Here is an 18,115-nt window from a genome sequence, read left to right on the forward strand (position 1 = left end):
CTATTCTTTGGAATGTATGTTTTAATGTATTAGAATCCGATCCATCTTTTCAACTTGTACGATATTTTTACAATCAAAAATGCCCTGCATAATGCCTCGCATCGGCTCAAGCACAGTGCACCATTAAACTATCTAAATTCTCGTCAATCCCCACACACTGGTTTTACTAAAAAAACTATATACCGTTCCTTGGAAATATGTTTCAATGTGTCCGAATTCATGATCACTATCTTTTCAAATTGTACGTTACTCTTACGATCGAAAATGTCCTGCAGGACCTCCTGCAGCTGCATATATAGACGCACGCCCCCCTCCCACCCGCACGTAAACTGTTCCAATCGTTGCACAATAAACTTGACTGTATACCCTCCACAAAATCTTTCGTCAAATGTCGTGCTCATTTTACTCACATGACACTACGCCTTAGAATGTAATGTTATATTTTAATACATCCGAATTCCAGAAAGATAACTTTACAAACTGTACCAATTTCTGTACGATAAAAATCTCACCTCCTCCGCACCGTCAACGCCCGTGAGGGTATTTACCGGAATAACCCGAAATGACCCGGAATAACCCGGAATAACCGTAATATTTCTTGTTCCCATGGCCATATATACATTATTTTATGCCAAAATATTGCATTCTGCGATCTTAACTTATCAAAGCACACTGTATTTCGGTAGCTTTCATCCTTTATTAAGGTTATTCCGGGTTATTCCGGGTTATTCCGGGTTATTCCGCTAAATACCCGGACCCGTCAACGCTATCGCAAAATGAACCGTGCGATTTAACGACAACTCCTCAAATGTTACATGACCAGTGTTTTACTGCAAATCAAGAAACATTTTCCTTTCCTAGACTTTGCTAATGAGCGCTGCAATGTTTTCTGTACGAGTAGAGGTCATGGATAAACAGTATTCTTACAACGTTTATTTGAAGGGCTAAGAAGGGCTGAGAATTGTCGTAAAAACGCACGGTACATTGCGTTTATTTGAAGGGCTGAGAAGGGCTGAGAATTGTCGTAAAAACGCACGGTACATTTTGCGACCATAGCAGACCCATCCAAGGACGAACCATTAAACCGGGCACAAAGCCGGGCGCCTTCGGCGCCCCGGCAAAAATTCTGGGGAGAACCCTGGTTCTCTAACTGTACAAGATACAGAGTTCACTGGAGAGGTAAAGGCTCTCTAATGATAGGAAAGGGAGTTTACAGAGAAAGGAAGTTTGCCTACAAGGGTAGTTTCCTGCGGAAGGAGTACAGAGCCCAGCCCCCCCATAAATTAAAAGCCAGCCCGTTTGAGGTCTGCGAAGGAAGCTAGCCCTGCATGCGGCTTTCCCAAAGATGTTCCCGCCCCCCAGGTGACATCCCCACCCCCCAGGGGCGGTGCACCCACCTCCTTCCCACCGCTGTCGTGATTTTGGTTTTGGTTTTGGTCAGTTTGTCGGTCTTGGTTACTCTCGGGTTTGTCTACCACCTGTTCCTCTACATCCTGCTCCACTAACTCTACCTCGGAGTGGTCCAGAGGAGGCTGATCGTCTACGATCGTCTCATCTTCCTCATCCTTCATCAGGAAGACGGGAAGAGAAGAGACAGGGAAGAGAGAAGAGAAGGACACCGGGAGAGATTACGACGTGTGTTTTTTTCTGATGGTGCTTTTAAGGAAAGAGTGATGCCTGATCAGTCAAACTTTAGAAACAGATACCGAGACTTGTGCATTCAACTTTTAAAGATGATCCATGTGAGAAGTAGCCTGGATATCTTCCGGATAGTAGTCACACTATGTCAGTTGCTTCTTGATCTGACTTTTATCGTACACTATATACAGTCACTTCTCTGCTATTCCGTCTGGATCCTTGACACTTCTAACATCTGTAATCGTCCAAATTTTGGACGAGGGCACCGATTGGTCCCTACACATCAGCAAAATAAGGAATGAGTCCAAGCAATCGTTCGAACAGGCGTTCCAATGCCTGAAATGCCTGCTATCCACTTACAGGTGCACCTGTGCTGTACAATCCATTTCTTAAATCATTTTTAACTGATGTCTTCACCAAAAGGTTTGAATGTACAGTTCCCCAGACGAGTAGCAGAAGCGAACATAGGAGCGAACTACTACCCGGATGGTACCCAGGCTCACAAAGGGCCAACTGTTTAAAATCAATGTGAATAGGCACCAGACTTTTTTGGCAGGGAAGCTGTCAGATTTGGAGGAGCAAACCAGGGGTACATTGTAAAGTAGGTTTCATTCCGGGCCAATAAGGATTGGTTTCTGCAGGGTTTCTGTTCCAAGAGTTTGCAGATCAGGCAAAGGTAAGTATAACAGGTACAAGACTCATAACGACAACCCTGAAACTTCCCATCACTGCATGCAGTGTGACACAACCACGATCACATTACACATGCCAGCAAAACTCACACTTTCTACTTTCTACACCTCTTGTCTACAATACAGTGGGCATGCAAGGGTCACTCTATAAAAGCCTGAAATGACGAAAAATGGAAACTGCTCAAAAATCTTTTTTTCTATTTCTCAAATTCAAAACCATGCTTCAAGTTCAAGTATATCGATCATACATTTGTAGCTTTCTCTTTTGCAAATTTTGTACTAAATCTACAAAAATTTTCCTGAAAATCAGAAGCATGTAGACTGCAAGCACTGTTCAGAACTCAAAAAGGTCACAGGTCACGGACTGACTGACCTGTGGCCTGCAAAGCACAAAGTTTAAAGGTCATAGGTCATGGACTGACCTGGTCAATTCTCTGATAGGCAGCACTACCTAGGGATAGTGTGGAGTAGGAGAAGGGCAGGGGGCAGACTAGGGAACACTTCGACGACTGGAGACCACGTTTCGGAACAACGAGAAAGATTTCACAATTTTGTACAATCACAAAACATGGAAGAACACAATCATCATGATATGATGAGTCAAGCCGCCGTTACGATTTCAAACCGTTAGGAACGAAGACAGAAAGGTCGTGCAAACGGAAAGACACTCAGTGGTAAAGGTTACAGACAGGCGGGGATGGGGGACAGGCAGGTGGAGGGGTGCACAGAGAAGACAGAGAGAACAGAGTCACCGAAGCGCATGTACTACAAAGCCCTTACACTACACCATTCTACAACATTGTAACATAAGTGCATACAGCCTGGAGCGGTCTCAAATCGACTAGGTAGGTACATGTAGCTGACATGAGAACTTATGCATGCAGAATGGCGAGGATGCGTTCATTTTTCTGTCCAAAGAATCATCCAAACTTTTGGAATCCATGAGCAACTACACTTATTGTGTAATACTATCTGTACCTTTCAGGGATTATTGAAGATTTTTTATTTTAGTTTAGCTACTCTTTTGGCATTGGTCTCTACTATGCATTACGGTCTAAAAGCCTTAATGCGCAGTAGAGACCAGCTACATTTCCTGAAGACTAGGGCTGGGTACCGGTACAAAAAATTCAGGTCCAGGTCCTGTTCAGGTCCAGAGGATAAGGTCCAGGTTTGGACCTGAACCTGGACCTGATTCAGTACGTAAGAACTTGTGAATGGACGATACTCAAAACAATGGTCCATTTTGCAACAAAAACATCTGTTTTGTGGAGTATTTGACTCCCAGTGGCGTTTTAAAATCCTACAAGGCTACTACCTCTGTACGATTGGCTGTAAAACTTGGTAGAAATGACTATAGACTATACTCTACTTCGCTGTTGCTATTTCCTTCACCGGTAAGCCCCGAAACGTGTGAATTATAATGTGTTCATTTTCCAATCGGTCCAACATCCGGTCCACCCAATTTTTTCAGGTCCGGTTTTTCTGGACCGGTCCAATGAGAAAAAACGGTCTTGTACCGGTACATTGTACCGGTACCCAGCCCTACTGAAGATGGAACTCAGGGCTCGAAATACTGGGTGCATCTGCACCCAGGTGCACCCAAAATTGGAGCTGTGCACCCAATTATTTTCTGTGGGTGCACAGGGTGCACCCAAATATTTTCTTGGGTTTATGTATGTAAAGACATCAAAGTATACAAGTATACATAATATTCTTGACATCTAAGTGTTAGAAAGATAATAAAAATGTCTCTCATGGTACTTGTTTAAGAATTTGATAGCATGTAACTAAGTTTTGTTATTAGTTTTTTGTGACATTCTACTTAAATTTAAGTGGTGCACCCAATTTTTTAAGTGCGCCTAAGCCCAAAAATGAATTTCGAGCCCTGGAACTACGTGCACAATTCAATTAAGCTCACAGAAGATAGTCCACTGGTCGTGACACAGAAGACCAGCAAGTGTACTTCAGTATGGTGGCCTTGAAAAGGTGTCTCCTAACAAGAAACACCTGTTTGCCCATACCTTCCACTGTACTTTGGAAAATCTTAATAAATAAATAATTAAATAAAAGCACTATGTAAAGTTTTTGCCTGCAAACACTACAATAGCTAAATAAGGTGTTTACCAAAAGGTCAACTGGGTAAACAACATTTAGGTTGGTCGAGAACTCAAGATTCAAGAATCTCATTTTCCTAACATGACTAATACCATCCTGAGAAAAAGATTAAACTATTAAAGGAAGAAAATTTCTGTTAAAGATATTTTCTAGTATCAATGGCTAAAACTAGTAAAGATACATGTATTAATTGTCAATCTTGTATTATATTCACAAACTGTTGGAGCTGAAATATCATGTTTCCTTACCTCTCTCCCGACAGCCTCGGAATAGTCGTTGAAATGTGAGAGGTCCCGGTGTCTTCTTCTGGACGCTGGGCTTGTGCTCTTAGCTGGGGAGTCAATACAACTTGTAAACAAAAATACTGATAGGCTGATATGCTGATTAACAACAACAAAAACAACAATAATCCCTCTCTCCTTGACAAAAGAGTTACACAGTTCAAAATTTCAAACAAAGTTTGTTCATTCATATATTTATTCATTCATTCATTCATTCACCCATGCATTCATCTATGCATCCATTCACTTCCTCCCTCCCTCCATTCACACTCCATCCATTCATTCATTCATTAACTAGGTATTCAGGTATTCTTAAAGAAAACCTCCTCACTTTTCTTGGGCGGGATGTTCTCATCGTTCTCCTTGTCGATGGATGGCAGCGAGGTGGAGTGGTTGTGTGCCGGTGCCTCCTGCTGGAAAATGGAGACAAAAAATCAAAACTGGGGAAAAAAACCCTCTGTAAAGTAGTAGTAATACTACAGTACATCCTCTGCTGTTGTCACCAATAGGAAATGCCTTTTCAACGATGAGCTTTCCAACACCTGCACTATAACGCTACCCTGGGACCATTGTCGTGATGGCCTGCTGTCATCAAATGAATGTCTAGAATCCTTTCGCTCATTAACTGATGTCACCACCAAAAAGTTTGAATACGCAGTTCCCCAGATGGGTAGCAGATTTTAGTTAACATAGGAGTGAACTAATCTCCAAGCAGATTCCTCCGGTGGCTTAAAACAGTAACATAAGCTGGGGAAGGACTTCAGCCGGCAGAGGGGAAAATTGGCCACCGCGGAATCTGAACTGGTCAAAGGCAGCGGGAGGGGCGATCTTTTCAGAAAGCGTGTTTCTGCTCCTCCTAGTGCCCACTTACCTCCAACGTGAAAATTGGCTAAATTTGGCCGGGATTATCGCGGTGGCCAATTTTCCCCTCTGCCGGCTGAAGTCCTTCCCCAGCTTATGTTACTGTTTTAAGCCACCGGAGGAATCTGCTTGGAGATTAGGAGTGAACTGCTACCCGGATGGTATGCAGGCTACCTCTACGAACTCTTGAGTTCTAACCAACACCTGCACTTCCCTGCTTCCCAGGCCCACCATTGCTGAGATGGGAGCTTACCTCGCTGCCATACAACACAAACTCATAATCCCCGTCCAACACCGTCACCCTAAAATCCTGCCTCCGAGAGGACCTGGGCGCTTTGTCCGCCTTGGGACTGGGCTGGAGAGTTTGAGGTTATAATTATTGGTGCTAGTCACTTGCTAATAATAATTATGAATACAGCGGCGCTCCCGAAATACGCGTCAACTTGCGCGAAACGTCCTCCGAAATTTCGCAGTGCGTTACGCATTCTTTCGCAGCGCGTTCCGCGAAATTTCGCAAGACGTTGCGCAGTCTTTCGCAGTGCGTTCTGCGAAATTTCGCAAGGCATTCTGCGAAGTTACGCAGCGAGTTTCGCGAAAAGCAGGAGCCTAACGCAAATTCCTACTGCGTAATTCTGCGAAACTTCCGTAGAAACACGCCGCATTCATATGCAGACCGCCCGCGAGGTGGGCGGAGAAATATCACGGTTTGTTTACCTTTCCTTTGAAGCCGGCGCGCCAAAGGCAAAGTACATATACGAGTACATGTACATACCGGACGGGGTAGTCGCTTCTCACAAATCTACTAGCCTCTACCTTTTGTTGTCATGTACCAAATTCAATGAAAGTCACACAAAATGAACAAAAATGCTATTAGTAATACTGCTATAAAATAACCACAGGCCTGTGTCCTTGGTAAAGTTACGAAAATACAACGTAAAAATGTACTTTTGGTTTGCAATGCCACCCTATTCATTATTAGCCACGCCGTCATGGTGACAAATTTTGTGCCTTAGAACTTTCCTATCTTGTCAATATCTGCGTACCAACATGTGTCAGTATTTTCCTCATATTTTACCACATAAAAGTTACGGGAAAGTTTTTTTTTTCTTTTTTTTTTCTTCCATAATTTGGAACGCTCTGAGAAACAGCCGGGGAGACTTCTATATTCGGCTATCCTCGTTTCACATTCGGCGGGGGGTGATTCGCTTCATCTCGGCAAGGAGGTTGAAAAAGGAATCGTCGTCAGCAAATGGTGTGCTTGGAGTTCTCACGAGATAAAACGATCTTCGTTGACAATGTTCGGTGTGCTTACATTTACAAGGAGGAAAGACGACGGGGGCACTTCCGTGTAAAGACGTCAAAATTAGCGTGCGAAAAACACTGTCTCGCAATCACATTCTGCTTGGTGCACCGTGATTTTTTTATTCCCACTTCGCTGCCTGAATTTTCGCAGTGAGAACGACCCTTTACCCCACGACTAAAACCTGTATAGTAGCAAGTTTTCGAGTTGAGAACTACAATTTGTAGAGGACGCACGTAACCCGATCCGCATGGGAAATGCCGCTATTTGTGCCGTTACCATGGCAGCAGCTATGGCGGCAGTCTTCAGATGTACGTCTTGGACAGGGCGTGCCCGATTACACTCAAGATCCAATCAACTTGTCACCAATCACAGCCAACAGCGGCGACAAAAAAAAGGCGGTAACATTTGACATACAGATTTTTGGTTCGGTTGTTCGTATTTACATTTTGTCAGTTGCAGTTTAAACTGATACTAAGTACATGATGGGACCAAGATGACATAAGGTGGAGTTTCTTCATACACCGGCACATATTAGTGATGTACCTACCGTATTTCCAACATTTTGAAAAGATGATGGTCGATCGGGTTTTAAACGCTATATGTTGGGATATGATGTAGTATACATTTGTTGATGTTTATATTATCAGCATTGCATTAGACTGGTCTGGTTTTAAATCTCACCACCAATAATTCTGAGACGCACCTAGTCCGATAGTGTCTAATTGATAAACGACTCGTTTAAATTAGGGCTAGATCGTCACCGCTGCTAACAGCGTCCTTATTTTTCAAGCGGTATATTTTTTTTGCTTTTGTACTCATTCATACAATCCCCGCTCAACAGTCTTGCAGCACGAATTGGAAATACACAATTTCTCAAATATATGGACGAACTCTTTATTATTATTTCAACATTTTAAAACCAAGAGCTTATGATAGTTATTGCCTTATATCTGTATAAGTTGTCAAACCAAGACGTCAGAAGCAAGGTTGAATGTGTTCCTTGCAGTAAGGTTGCGTCGATTGTCCGACCAGGAGCGACCGACAGTGATGTTCCGACCCAAGAGCTCCATAACAGGTAGGTCTTCTTGGCCAAGCTGCACCCCCGATGATCAGCAATATACCAAGGAAACCAACGGATGGAAACCCAAATCCCATCTTATAAAAACAACTACCAATACATAGTAGAAGTACAAATGTACACGTAACGTTAGTTACGCTAACAGAACTTTGAACAGATACGCAGACAAAACACGGTTAATAAATACATTGAAAACACATAAGGTGAATGTATACCCTAAACACATAATGTTTAATGTATGCCCTGTATTGTTTCTATCGTTCGACTGTCCGATGACCAGGGGCTGCCGTCTGCGATGCCGTAAGAAACAGAACTCCGTAAGGAACAGGTAGGTCTCCTTGGCTAAGTTGCACCCCGATGATCAGCAGTGCGCCAAGCAAGAAACCCGAATCCCATTACGCTGGCTTACAAAATCATTATCTATCGATGCTTTACTACATAGAAGTACATGTAATATTAGTTAAACTATATGACACTAACACGTTTGAACAGATACGCAGACAAAATACAGTTAACAAATTAAAACACATAATATAATGTTGAATGAATGCCCTGTATTGTTTCCTTCGTTCGACTGTCCGGCGACCAGGAGCGGCCGTCAGCGATGTTCCTCCAAAGAGTTCCGTTAGGAACAGGTAGGTCTTGTTGGACCCCTCTGGCTCTGCACCCCCGCCGACCAGCAGCGTCATTTCAAGTGAAGCCAGACGATGAAAACCTGAATCCTAGATATCGTCTAGAAAAGTAGCTATGAATATGATATCAATACCAATAACGTTACATTGAGCATCATTCTAGCTAGAAATACAGGTTATGACCGTGCAGATATAACTTTGATATCGTTTTACATTATACATAATGTAACGTTATATTGAATATATTCAGACTTGCGAAGAAAAAGGTGTCTAAATCTAGGATCGCTGCAAGGTTGAATGGATTCCCTGCAGCAAGGTTGCGCCATGTGTCCATCGTCCGACGACCAGGAGAGGCTGACATCGATGTTCCGACACAGGAGCTCGTCAGCAACCGGTAGGTTTTGTTGGCCCCTGCACCCTGGACGACCAGCAGCGTCATTCCAAATCAAGTCGGCGGATGAAAACCTGAATCCTAATCCTCTAGAAAAGTAGATATCAATGCCTACTACGAAGGAGTATAGCTTTATCTAGGAATTATGGACGGGCATTATATGGCTTTACACATGTATACAATATATAACCAATTCACGCAAATCCTGCATGTCTTATATTTCCACTTTCAAGAGGAAAAAATGTCACATTAACGATTATTCAACACTAGCTAACTTTAACGCCATTCCTTTCCCTTTTTTTCTGGTAAAATTGCATAACGTTATGTCTGTTATGACATTAGCTGTCATTTATGGGCTAACATCCAAGTCAAGAATAATTACTAGTACATTGCGTTGGAAGTTGGAACATTCATAATGCTTAACGTTCCATAACTCACAACAGCGAATGGGCTTAGAATGAGTTCAAAACTATTGCAAGAATTATTACAACATGCAACAGTTGGGTTGGAACCGTCGACTTGTAGGTCTCGGAACGCCGGCTGACCTAAACTTTCTTCAGCAACATCATTGCGTCTCTAGCATTTCGTTGTCTTCGCCATCGTATGTCTGAGTCAAAACTGACAGACATTTGCGTGGTTATCTTATCTTTTATACAGTGAGAATTGTCTGAACACGAAGCCAGCGTCAGCGCCACCATCAAAAATTTCCTTCCTAAATCGGCTTGGGTGACTCACAACGCGAGTCACCAGCAACTTCGCTGTCTGAATGCCTCTAGCTGCCGACAAAGATTAGACCTTCAATTACTGCTGATTACAAGTTCATAGTCATTTCTAAGAATCAAATCGTCACAACAATAAAACAAGGAGCCTTGCAAAATCCTTTGTTCGCAAGGCTTGGCTTGTCTGCATGTACCATTATGCCGAAGTGGTCCCGTGGAAAGAAAACTTTTCTCTTCAAGGCTCATTTCTTTGACCAAAGAACAACTTTGTGTAGTGTCTAATTGACAGAAATCCATTTAATTAAAATTAATTGTTCCTATATCATAATCACTATATGATATACTATACATCAGAATACACGTTTCCATATTTTACCATATTACTTTAAAAGTGGAGTCGTCCACTGACCCTTTGTGACCTTGTTTTCCTGCTGCTGCTGCGACGGCCATCTTGAAGAAATTACGCGAAACACGATTTTCACATCAACAACAACAATGATTGTTTTTTGTCGCGGAATACTAAAATTGGGCCTGCTAACATACATTTCAAGAACTTAAGATAATCAGATACAAGACTAGATTGTTTGCTTGTGAAATCTGCCGTAGTTTTCCAGTCCGTCTACATAGAAATGACGATGTCAAAGTCAAAGTCAATGTAACGTTAGAGTAGAGCCGATTTCGTGTCGGTTTATCCTGGGTTTACGCAAGTACGCTATCTACGGGTCATTGACCCTTAATGTCTTGCGTTGTTCGATGTCATTTCGGTCCTCAATCAAAGAACGTGTAACAGTTTTACGTCGACTTTTCTTAACCCTTCTGTTTGTAATCTATTCGGCTACTTATTTGATGTTGTTCATGATTTGGGACCGCACCGCCACGCGGTCAGACGTTCTCCGAGTTGCGCTCCCACCACGCTTTTCCAGCCCCCATATTATCTACAATTTATCAATAAATACGTGATAATAAGGACGATCAATTGTCATGTTGATTGCATTGTGTAATCACTCTCATTAACGACCAAAATTTGCGTAAGATTTCTTACGTAGAAGGCTTTCGCATGGGTGTTTCGATTACGCAGGGGGATATTTCGCAGTGCGTTACGCAAACTTTCGCAGTGCGTTCTGCGAAATTTCGCAGTGCGTTACGCAAAATTACGGACTGCGTTCTGCGAAATTTCGGAGTGAGTTCTGCGAAATTTCGGAGTGAGTTCTGCGAAATTTCGCAACACGTTTCGCGCAAACTGACGTATATTTCGGGAGCGCCGCTATATACAAACATGTATGTCGAAGTGCATTTATTTCTGGGCAAATATACTTGACCTTTTTCCTCCCATGTATAATTGTGAAATACTTTTGCTACAGTTGCTACAGTGCCTAGCCCAGCTACAATATCAATATATATTTGAAGACAATGGCAACATTGTAGACTGAGTCTGAATTTGCTACATGCTAGCTGACACAGCATGCCACAGCATCTAGCCCAGCTCTTGGCTACAGTTGTAGCAATGCTTCCTCCGCTACATATCTGCTACTTCATGCCACAGCGCCTTGTCCCGCAACATGTACACAAAGCTGATTGCTACAGTAACTGTTGTAGCTACATGTACTGCGGGTAGACTCCCTCTGCCACATGCATGCTAGCTGCTACGTCGTGCCATGTACATGTACACATGTAGACTAAGTCTATCCCTACTACACTGTTGGCCACAGTTGTAGCCAGGCCTCCTCTGCCACATACTAGCTGCTACATCATGCCCTGCTACACCTAAGACAAGTGTGGGGTGGGACTTACGTGGGACAGGGTATTAACCATGGCTACAGATGAGTCGGGGGTGCGGTTAGAAACCTGGGGGGGGGGCAGTATGTTTAGTCAGAGTCACAAACAATGGGCGACGGGTGATGGTGAAAAGTGCCTGGTTAAACATGATGTTAGAATGAAGGACAGAATGTTTTGTACAGCACCAAGTGTTTTATTCAACCAATGTTTCAGTGACTGTCACCTTCCTCAGTGCAGTTCACGTTGTATTACATATCTATGCATACAATACACATTTGTAGTCATTTATGTTTGGGACATACGTTTAACACTGCATTAACTATGAATATGTATATATTGTATTACTAAATACTTAAAGTTTGGGACTGCAGCAAATTCTGTAAGCAGCGACACCTATAGTTGAGGTACAATGACAGTCACTGAAACTTTGGTTGAATAAAACAAACAATGTGTCATGGGTGATGGGTGAAAAGCCTGGTTAGAACATGATGTTAGAATGAAGGACAGAATACTTTGTACACAACCATTCAAGTGTTTTAATCATTGTTTCAGTGACTGTCTGTTACCTTCCCCAGTGCAGTTCTGACTGGTTCACGTTGCACTGCACAATTCCTGTATATAATATACTCCTTTACTTTTTGGACCGTAGGGTAAAAACTTTCAATCAACTATCGATATGCATCATGATTGTAGATACTTCACATTTGGGACTGCATTTGTAAGCAGCGCCACCTATGCTGCAGTACAATGTGAACCAGTCAGAATTGCCCTGAGGAAGGTGATAGGCAGTTACCAAAATGTCGGTTGAAGAGAACACTTGGTTATCTACAAAGAATCTCATTATCCAGTGACTTGCCAACATGATGAAGTGTTCACGGACAGTGCCCAAAATACTTTTTTCAGCCAGGTTGTCCAAGTGGCAACCTGAGTCAAAAGCCAGGTTGCACCATCAACATTTCAGGTTGCCCCACTTTCAAGTTGTTACTTTCTTAAAATCAGCCACTTGTCCATTATCTTTTCTTCCAGTTACAAATGTATATGTAACTACGTAATATGTTTTATGTTATAAAAAAAAATAAATACAAAAGCTTATGCACGTAGGTGGGGAAAAAGCAGTGTTCCAACTGCAAAATTTCAGGTTGCGCAGTGTGCAACCTGGGTTTCAAATTAAGTTGCGCCAAGCAAAATGAGGTTGCATTTTCATGTGGGCAAGTGGGTATTTTGAGCCCTGACGGATGATCATGTTATAATACAGGATGGTAACGAATTAAGGTTACCCTGCGGATAAAGGTGAACTGGAGTTACATATAAATATCAAGAACAGATAAACAGTGATAGGTTTGTCTATGTGCACAGTCACAGGAACTGCATTTTAATGAGTGTGGGACAGAATTATTATTCTCATTATAAAACTGACAAAAGACATCGGATGTTGTCTGAAATGTCTGACCTTTTCCAAATTTTCTCCAGTTGCTTCAGTACCTGTAACCTTGCATATCTTATTCCCTGGATGTATCTATTTAACCTTCAACAACACATCAAATCATGACCACTCTCTGATTGAAGATAACAAAGACATGACTTACCATGGGCCCACCACAGGCTAGTTTGACCAGTTTGTGGCACTTTTTATGCACCAGAAGCTTGCAGGAGATGCACTTGTACCCCTGTCGACCCAGGCCCCATATTCTGTCTGCACAGTATGCACAGAACGCTCTCTGTGAAACAACACAAGAAGGGTTAGGGTTAGGGGCCAGCACAGAACGCTTTCTGGAACACAACACAAGAAGGGTTAGGGTTAGGGGCCAGCACAGAACGCTCTCTGTGAAACAACACAAGAAGGGTTAGGGTTATGGACCAGCACAGAACGCTTTCTGGAACACAACACAAGAAGGGTTAGGGTTAGGGAGATACACTAAGACTTGTACCCCTGTCGACCCAGGCCCCATATTCTGTCTGCACAGTATGCACAGAACGCTCTCTGTAAAGAACACAAGAAGGGTTAGGGTTAGGGGCCAGCACAGAACGCTTTCTGGAACACAACACAAGAAGGGTTAGGGTTAGGGGCCAGCACAGAACGCTTTCTGGAACACAACACAAGAAGGGTTAGGGTTAGGGAGATACACTAAGACTTGTACCCCTGTCGACCCAGGCCCCATATTCTGTCTGCACAGTATGCACAGAACGCTCTCTGAAAAACAACACAAGAAGGGTTAGGGTTAGGGGCCAGCACAGAACGCTTTCTGGAACACAACACAAGAAGGGTTAGGGTTAGGGGCCAGCACAGAACGCTCTCTGTAAAACAACACAAGAAGGGTTAGGGTTAGGGGCCAGCACAGAACGCTTTCTGGAACACAACACAAGAAGGGTTAGGGTTAGGGAGCAGGAGATGCACTTGTACCCCTGTCGACCCAGGCCCCATATTCTGTCTACACAGTATGCACAGAACGCTCTCTGAAAACAACAGGAGTTAGGGTTATGGACCAACAGAGTACAGTATACCGAACAATTAGGCTATTCATTTTTAGACCATGTAAACTTTTTTGAAACTTGAATCTGATTAAACCTCATCTTCATTGTTTGTTTCCCTATTGCATTGTACATGCATCACACATCAATGGAGGCTTCCCAGTCGTTTTGATCCTATATATTTGTGAAACGCTAAGTCCATGCTAGACTCACTCTGGAATCTCGATTCTGATCAAACCTAATACATTATAATCTATGTTGTTACTTTCCCTGTCACACATCAATGGAAAGCTTGTTCATTACCATCTACATTATGATACCAAACTGTTTTCATCCCATACATGCATCAGTGAAACAGTAACTCCATGTTGGACTCACCCTGCTAAAGCGCTTGGCCTGGAACACGTGCCCGTTGACACGGTACAGCTTGCGCCATCTTCGGGCCCCTCGCCGGTAGATCGATTCTGTCGGCGGGAAAAAGGCAGTGAGTATGAGAAGCACACTAGCATCACTTACATATATCATATACATACCACAATAGGCCACAGCAATTCAATTTGTTGGTTCTTGGAGTAAAACAATAAAGCTTTAACTGGCAGATCAACATGAAAACATACAGATTCTGAGGGCAGAGTCTGTAACTTGGTTCACACAGTTTTAGGGAGTACACACATTTTTTTTTAAGTTTTCCAACCAGCCTTTTTGCTGTTGTCATCTTTATTTATTTATTTATTTGTTCAGCTGTTTACAAACAGCCAGGGCTGCCCAACTGGCCGTAGGATATTGTCAAGGGCTAACCCTGTACATGTTCGCACATGTTCGCACACGACGAGTTATACCGTCCCTTACGGGGTGACACGCCCGTCCGGGTGAATGATGTAGATCACCATGTGGCTGATACGAGACAGAGGTTTGCCAGGCCTCCATCCGGGTGATTTGAAGTGAATCACCAACTCCCGACAGAAGGATTTGCACCAACGCACACCGCACCATCGCACGTGTGGGGGTTCTTTAACGTGCATAGGGTGTGGCTCTCCCCATACACGGGACCTCCATTTAACGTCCTATCCGAGGGACGAGTCATTTTTCACTTGAGTAAAGTGAGGAAAGTCGTGTAAAGTGCCTTTCCCAAGGGCACAAAACCGGCAACACGGCAGGCGGATTCGAACCGGCGACCTCTCGGTCACGGGCCGAATACACTACCACTGTGCTACGCGGCCCATGTTGTCATCTTGACTTCTTTTAAAGAAGAAAATCTGAAAACCATGGACTAAAAATGGCCTAAATCACCACATTCATTTTGTAAGATGATAACCTTCAAGTTAAACTTACCAATACATGACATGATTATATCTATATCAAGAATCTCTTTGAGAGGAGATGGAGTAAACATCTGTCTGTAAGAGAAACTGCAGTTCCATACTGGGTGAACATGTCTGAACTGTGGCAGTGACCTTTCACCTTTGACATGGCTGGGTCACCATTGGTTGGAGTTCATTTATGACACATGTTCAGTGCACTAAAATTCTGCTGTAATTTGAACGTGGATGCGGTTGGTTTGCGGGGACAGGTCTTTGTTTAGGAGTAGTAGTGCATGTACATTGTAATTGACTCATTTGCATTAACTGTGTCTTAGCCTTGCTATCCTTTGAAATCCAAATTGTCTTCAGCTTGACTTTGGCTTAGCTTTGTTTTCTTTGGAATCCAAATTGTCTTCAGTCTGAATTGTCTTACAACCTTTCCTATTGGACATCTGAAATTGTCTTCATTCATAGTTAGAGTATAAAAGACCTGTTTCTTCCAGATCTCTTCAGTGTCACTGACGAAGGATAGTGGATTCTATCCGAAACGTCTGACCGTTTCAAAACCATATCCAGTTGCTTGAGTAACTATTTTTGGCGTATCTTATTACCTGGATGTCTAACCTACATCGACGTACATTGTATGTGCTTTGTAGTAAGCCCTCTCACACTCACAGAGATCAGAATGATGTGCGGTGACAGAAATTCTAGGAAATAAAATTGTCAAAGGTAAAGGCCCCGAAATTGAAAACAATTCTTGTCTCAACCAGTGTTTTGATTTACATAACAATGATTAGGCATTCCTTAATCATTGTATCATAAAATAACTGGTCCTCAGTCTGATGCCAGTGCAGTCTTGCGTATAGCGATATTCAAAATCAGACTATATTCTTGCCTTGATTAAAAAAAAAATTGTATTTTCACATCAAACTGCGACAGTACTAAGATATATGGTTTGAAGGAACTATAATACATTATTGATCTTACCAACTGCAGCATCAGACATACATAAAGTATGGAATACAAATGAGCGGTACACACAACACCTGACAAGACTCTATTCACAGGGCTCAAAATACTTTTTTCTGCATACATGTACCTGCACTGGTGCAAGGAACATTGAAAATTACCTGCACCAGACAAATTTTCACCTGCACCACTCTGAATTTAGGAAGTATGGAATGTACTGAATTTGTTCAGGAACCATTGCTATTTTCTATTTTACACATTCAATACAGCTGATTTAACAATTCATATACACCTACATGTACATCATATGGCATTTATGTATAAAACCCAGTACATGGACCAGTGCATATACAGATTAGGTGCAGGTAAACACCAGAAATACCTGCACAGCTCCAATTTTACCTGCACTAACCTGTATATGCAGGTACTACATGTATTTCGAACCCTGATTCAGCAAGCAATACCTTAAATTTTCCTTAGTGCCCCTGTAATACACAGTTACGGGTGCTCCATAGTCCGAATATTTTTATATTGTCTTAGATGATCCCATCATGACCTGTTTCGTTAAGGTACGCAGCTCTGCCATCATCTTTATGGCATCGTTTGAATTAAGATGTGGTCGTAAAAGTGGTTCACGTCACACCCATGGACTCAAATGGTTTTCAGATGTTTTGAAGTTAAAATCTAGCAAAAAAAATCACGATGAAAACAGAAGGCTGGGAGGGGAATTTGAGTCTACGCTCACTCCATTAAACTAAGTGTGTGTAATAAGGTGTTACAAAATGTATATGTTGATCTTCAGGTTCAACATATTCTTTCAAAAACCAGAGAACCAAACAATCATACCAAGTATGTATCAGTATTACATATTGCGACTGACACTGTACGTACTGGCCAGGGGTGGTTACTGGTACAGAAAATTCAGGTCCAGGTATGGTTCAGGTCCAGAGGATCAGGTCCAGATCCAGGTCCGGACCAGAACCTGTATACCTGATTGTAAATTTGGAAACTTGTGAATGGGCGATACATTAACATTCATTTCACTACAAAGGAATCTGTTTTCAAATCCTATAAAAAGAAACTTGTTTAAATTTTTACAGTAAAAGTCTGCTGAGAACCTTAAGAGTTTATGAATTTGTTAGGCTGACATGAGCAGCCGATGAGACGTAGCGGCACTGCGAGCTTGGATTTGAAAAGTAATGATGGTTCTCCTTATGTGATGTAATGGGAAAATCAATGTGGCAGAAACTATATCATACAGGGTGGCTTACTGGGGACTCCGAGATGAAAACAGAGGGCTGAGAGAAAAACGTACACCCTGACACTGTGTGTAGCAAGATCAAGATCTCCCAAGATCAAGATTTTAGATTCTCTTTAAAATCTGGCGTGAGAAAAACATTAGAGGCAGAAACTATAATACAACAGCTGGCTAATAGTACGAGTAATACAGTTGAGATTCGGGGTGGGTACCTGTACGATGTACTGGTACAAAACCCTTTTTCTTTGTTGGACTGGTCGAAAAACTGACCTGAAAAAAATCAGTGGACCAGAATTTGGACCTAACACTGACAGTGTGTGAACCACTGTATGACATAAGCCCTTAATGTTGGTCTCTGAGTTTGGTTTTCTCTTTTTTAGAATCCGTCATGAAAGAATTAATGTGGCAGAGACTGACTTATGGTTTAGTGAAAACAGAGGGCTGTGAAAAAAACGTATATGCTGACACTGTCTTAACCACTATACGGATATTAGTCAAAATTTTCATCTTAATGTTGATCTTTGAGTTTGGCTATCTGACGTTAGAATCTGTAATGTATAAATTGAAGTGGCAGAGGATGATGTACAGCTGAGATAAAAAAACTCTCATCCTGACACTGAAGCAGTGGGCAC

General features: G+C 42.4%; 1 protein-coding gene across 1 annotated transcript in view; it reads right to left on the minus strand.

Annotated features, from left to right (window-relative positions):
- Positions 1–1,283: 1,283 nt before the first annotated feature.
- The window catches only part of LOC118430795 (protein kinase C iota type-like), a 49,261-nt gene continuing 32,429 nt past the window's right edge, over positions 1,284–18,115 (minus strand). Inside the window, exons 5-11 of the mRNA XM_035841818.1 lie at positions 14,334–14,419; positions 13,073–13,204; positions 11,502–11,555; positions 5,058–5,139; positions 4,694–4,776; positions 2,753–2,839; positions 1,284–1,565 (exon numbers count right to left, since the gene is read on the minus strand). Of these exons, the coding sequence (XP_035697711.1) occupies positions 1,284–1,565; positions 2,753–2,839; positions 4,694–4,776; positions 5,058–5,139; positions 11,502–11,555; positions 13,073–13,204; positions 14,334–14,419 (806 nt within the window). The remainder of the gene's footprint in view (positions 1,566–2,752; positions 2,840–4,693; positions 4,777–5,057; positions 5,140–11,501; positions 11,556–13,072; positions 13,205–14,333; positions 14,420–18,115) is intronic.

This window comes from Branchiostoma floridae, chromosome 14, assembly GCF_000003815.2.
Source record: "Branchiostoma floridae strain S238N-H82 chromosome 14, Bfl_VNyyK, whole genome shotgun sequence".
Lineage (NCBI taxonomy): Eukaryota > Metazoa > Chordata > Leptocardii > Amphioxiformes > Branchiostomatidae > Branchiostoma > Branchiostoma floridae.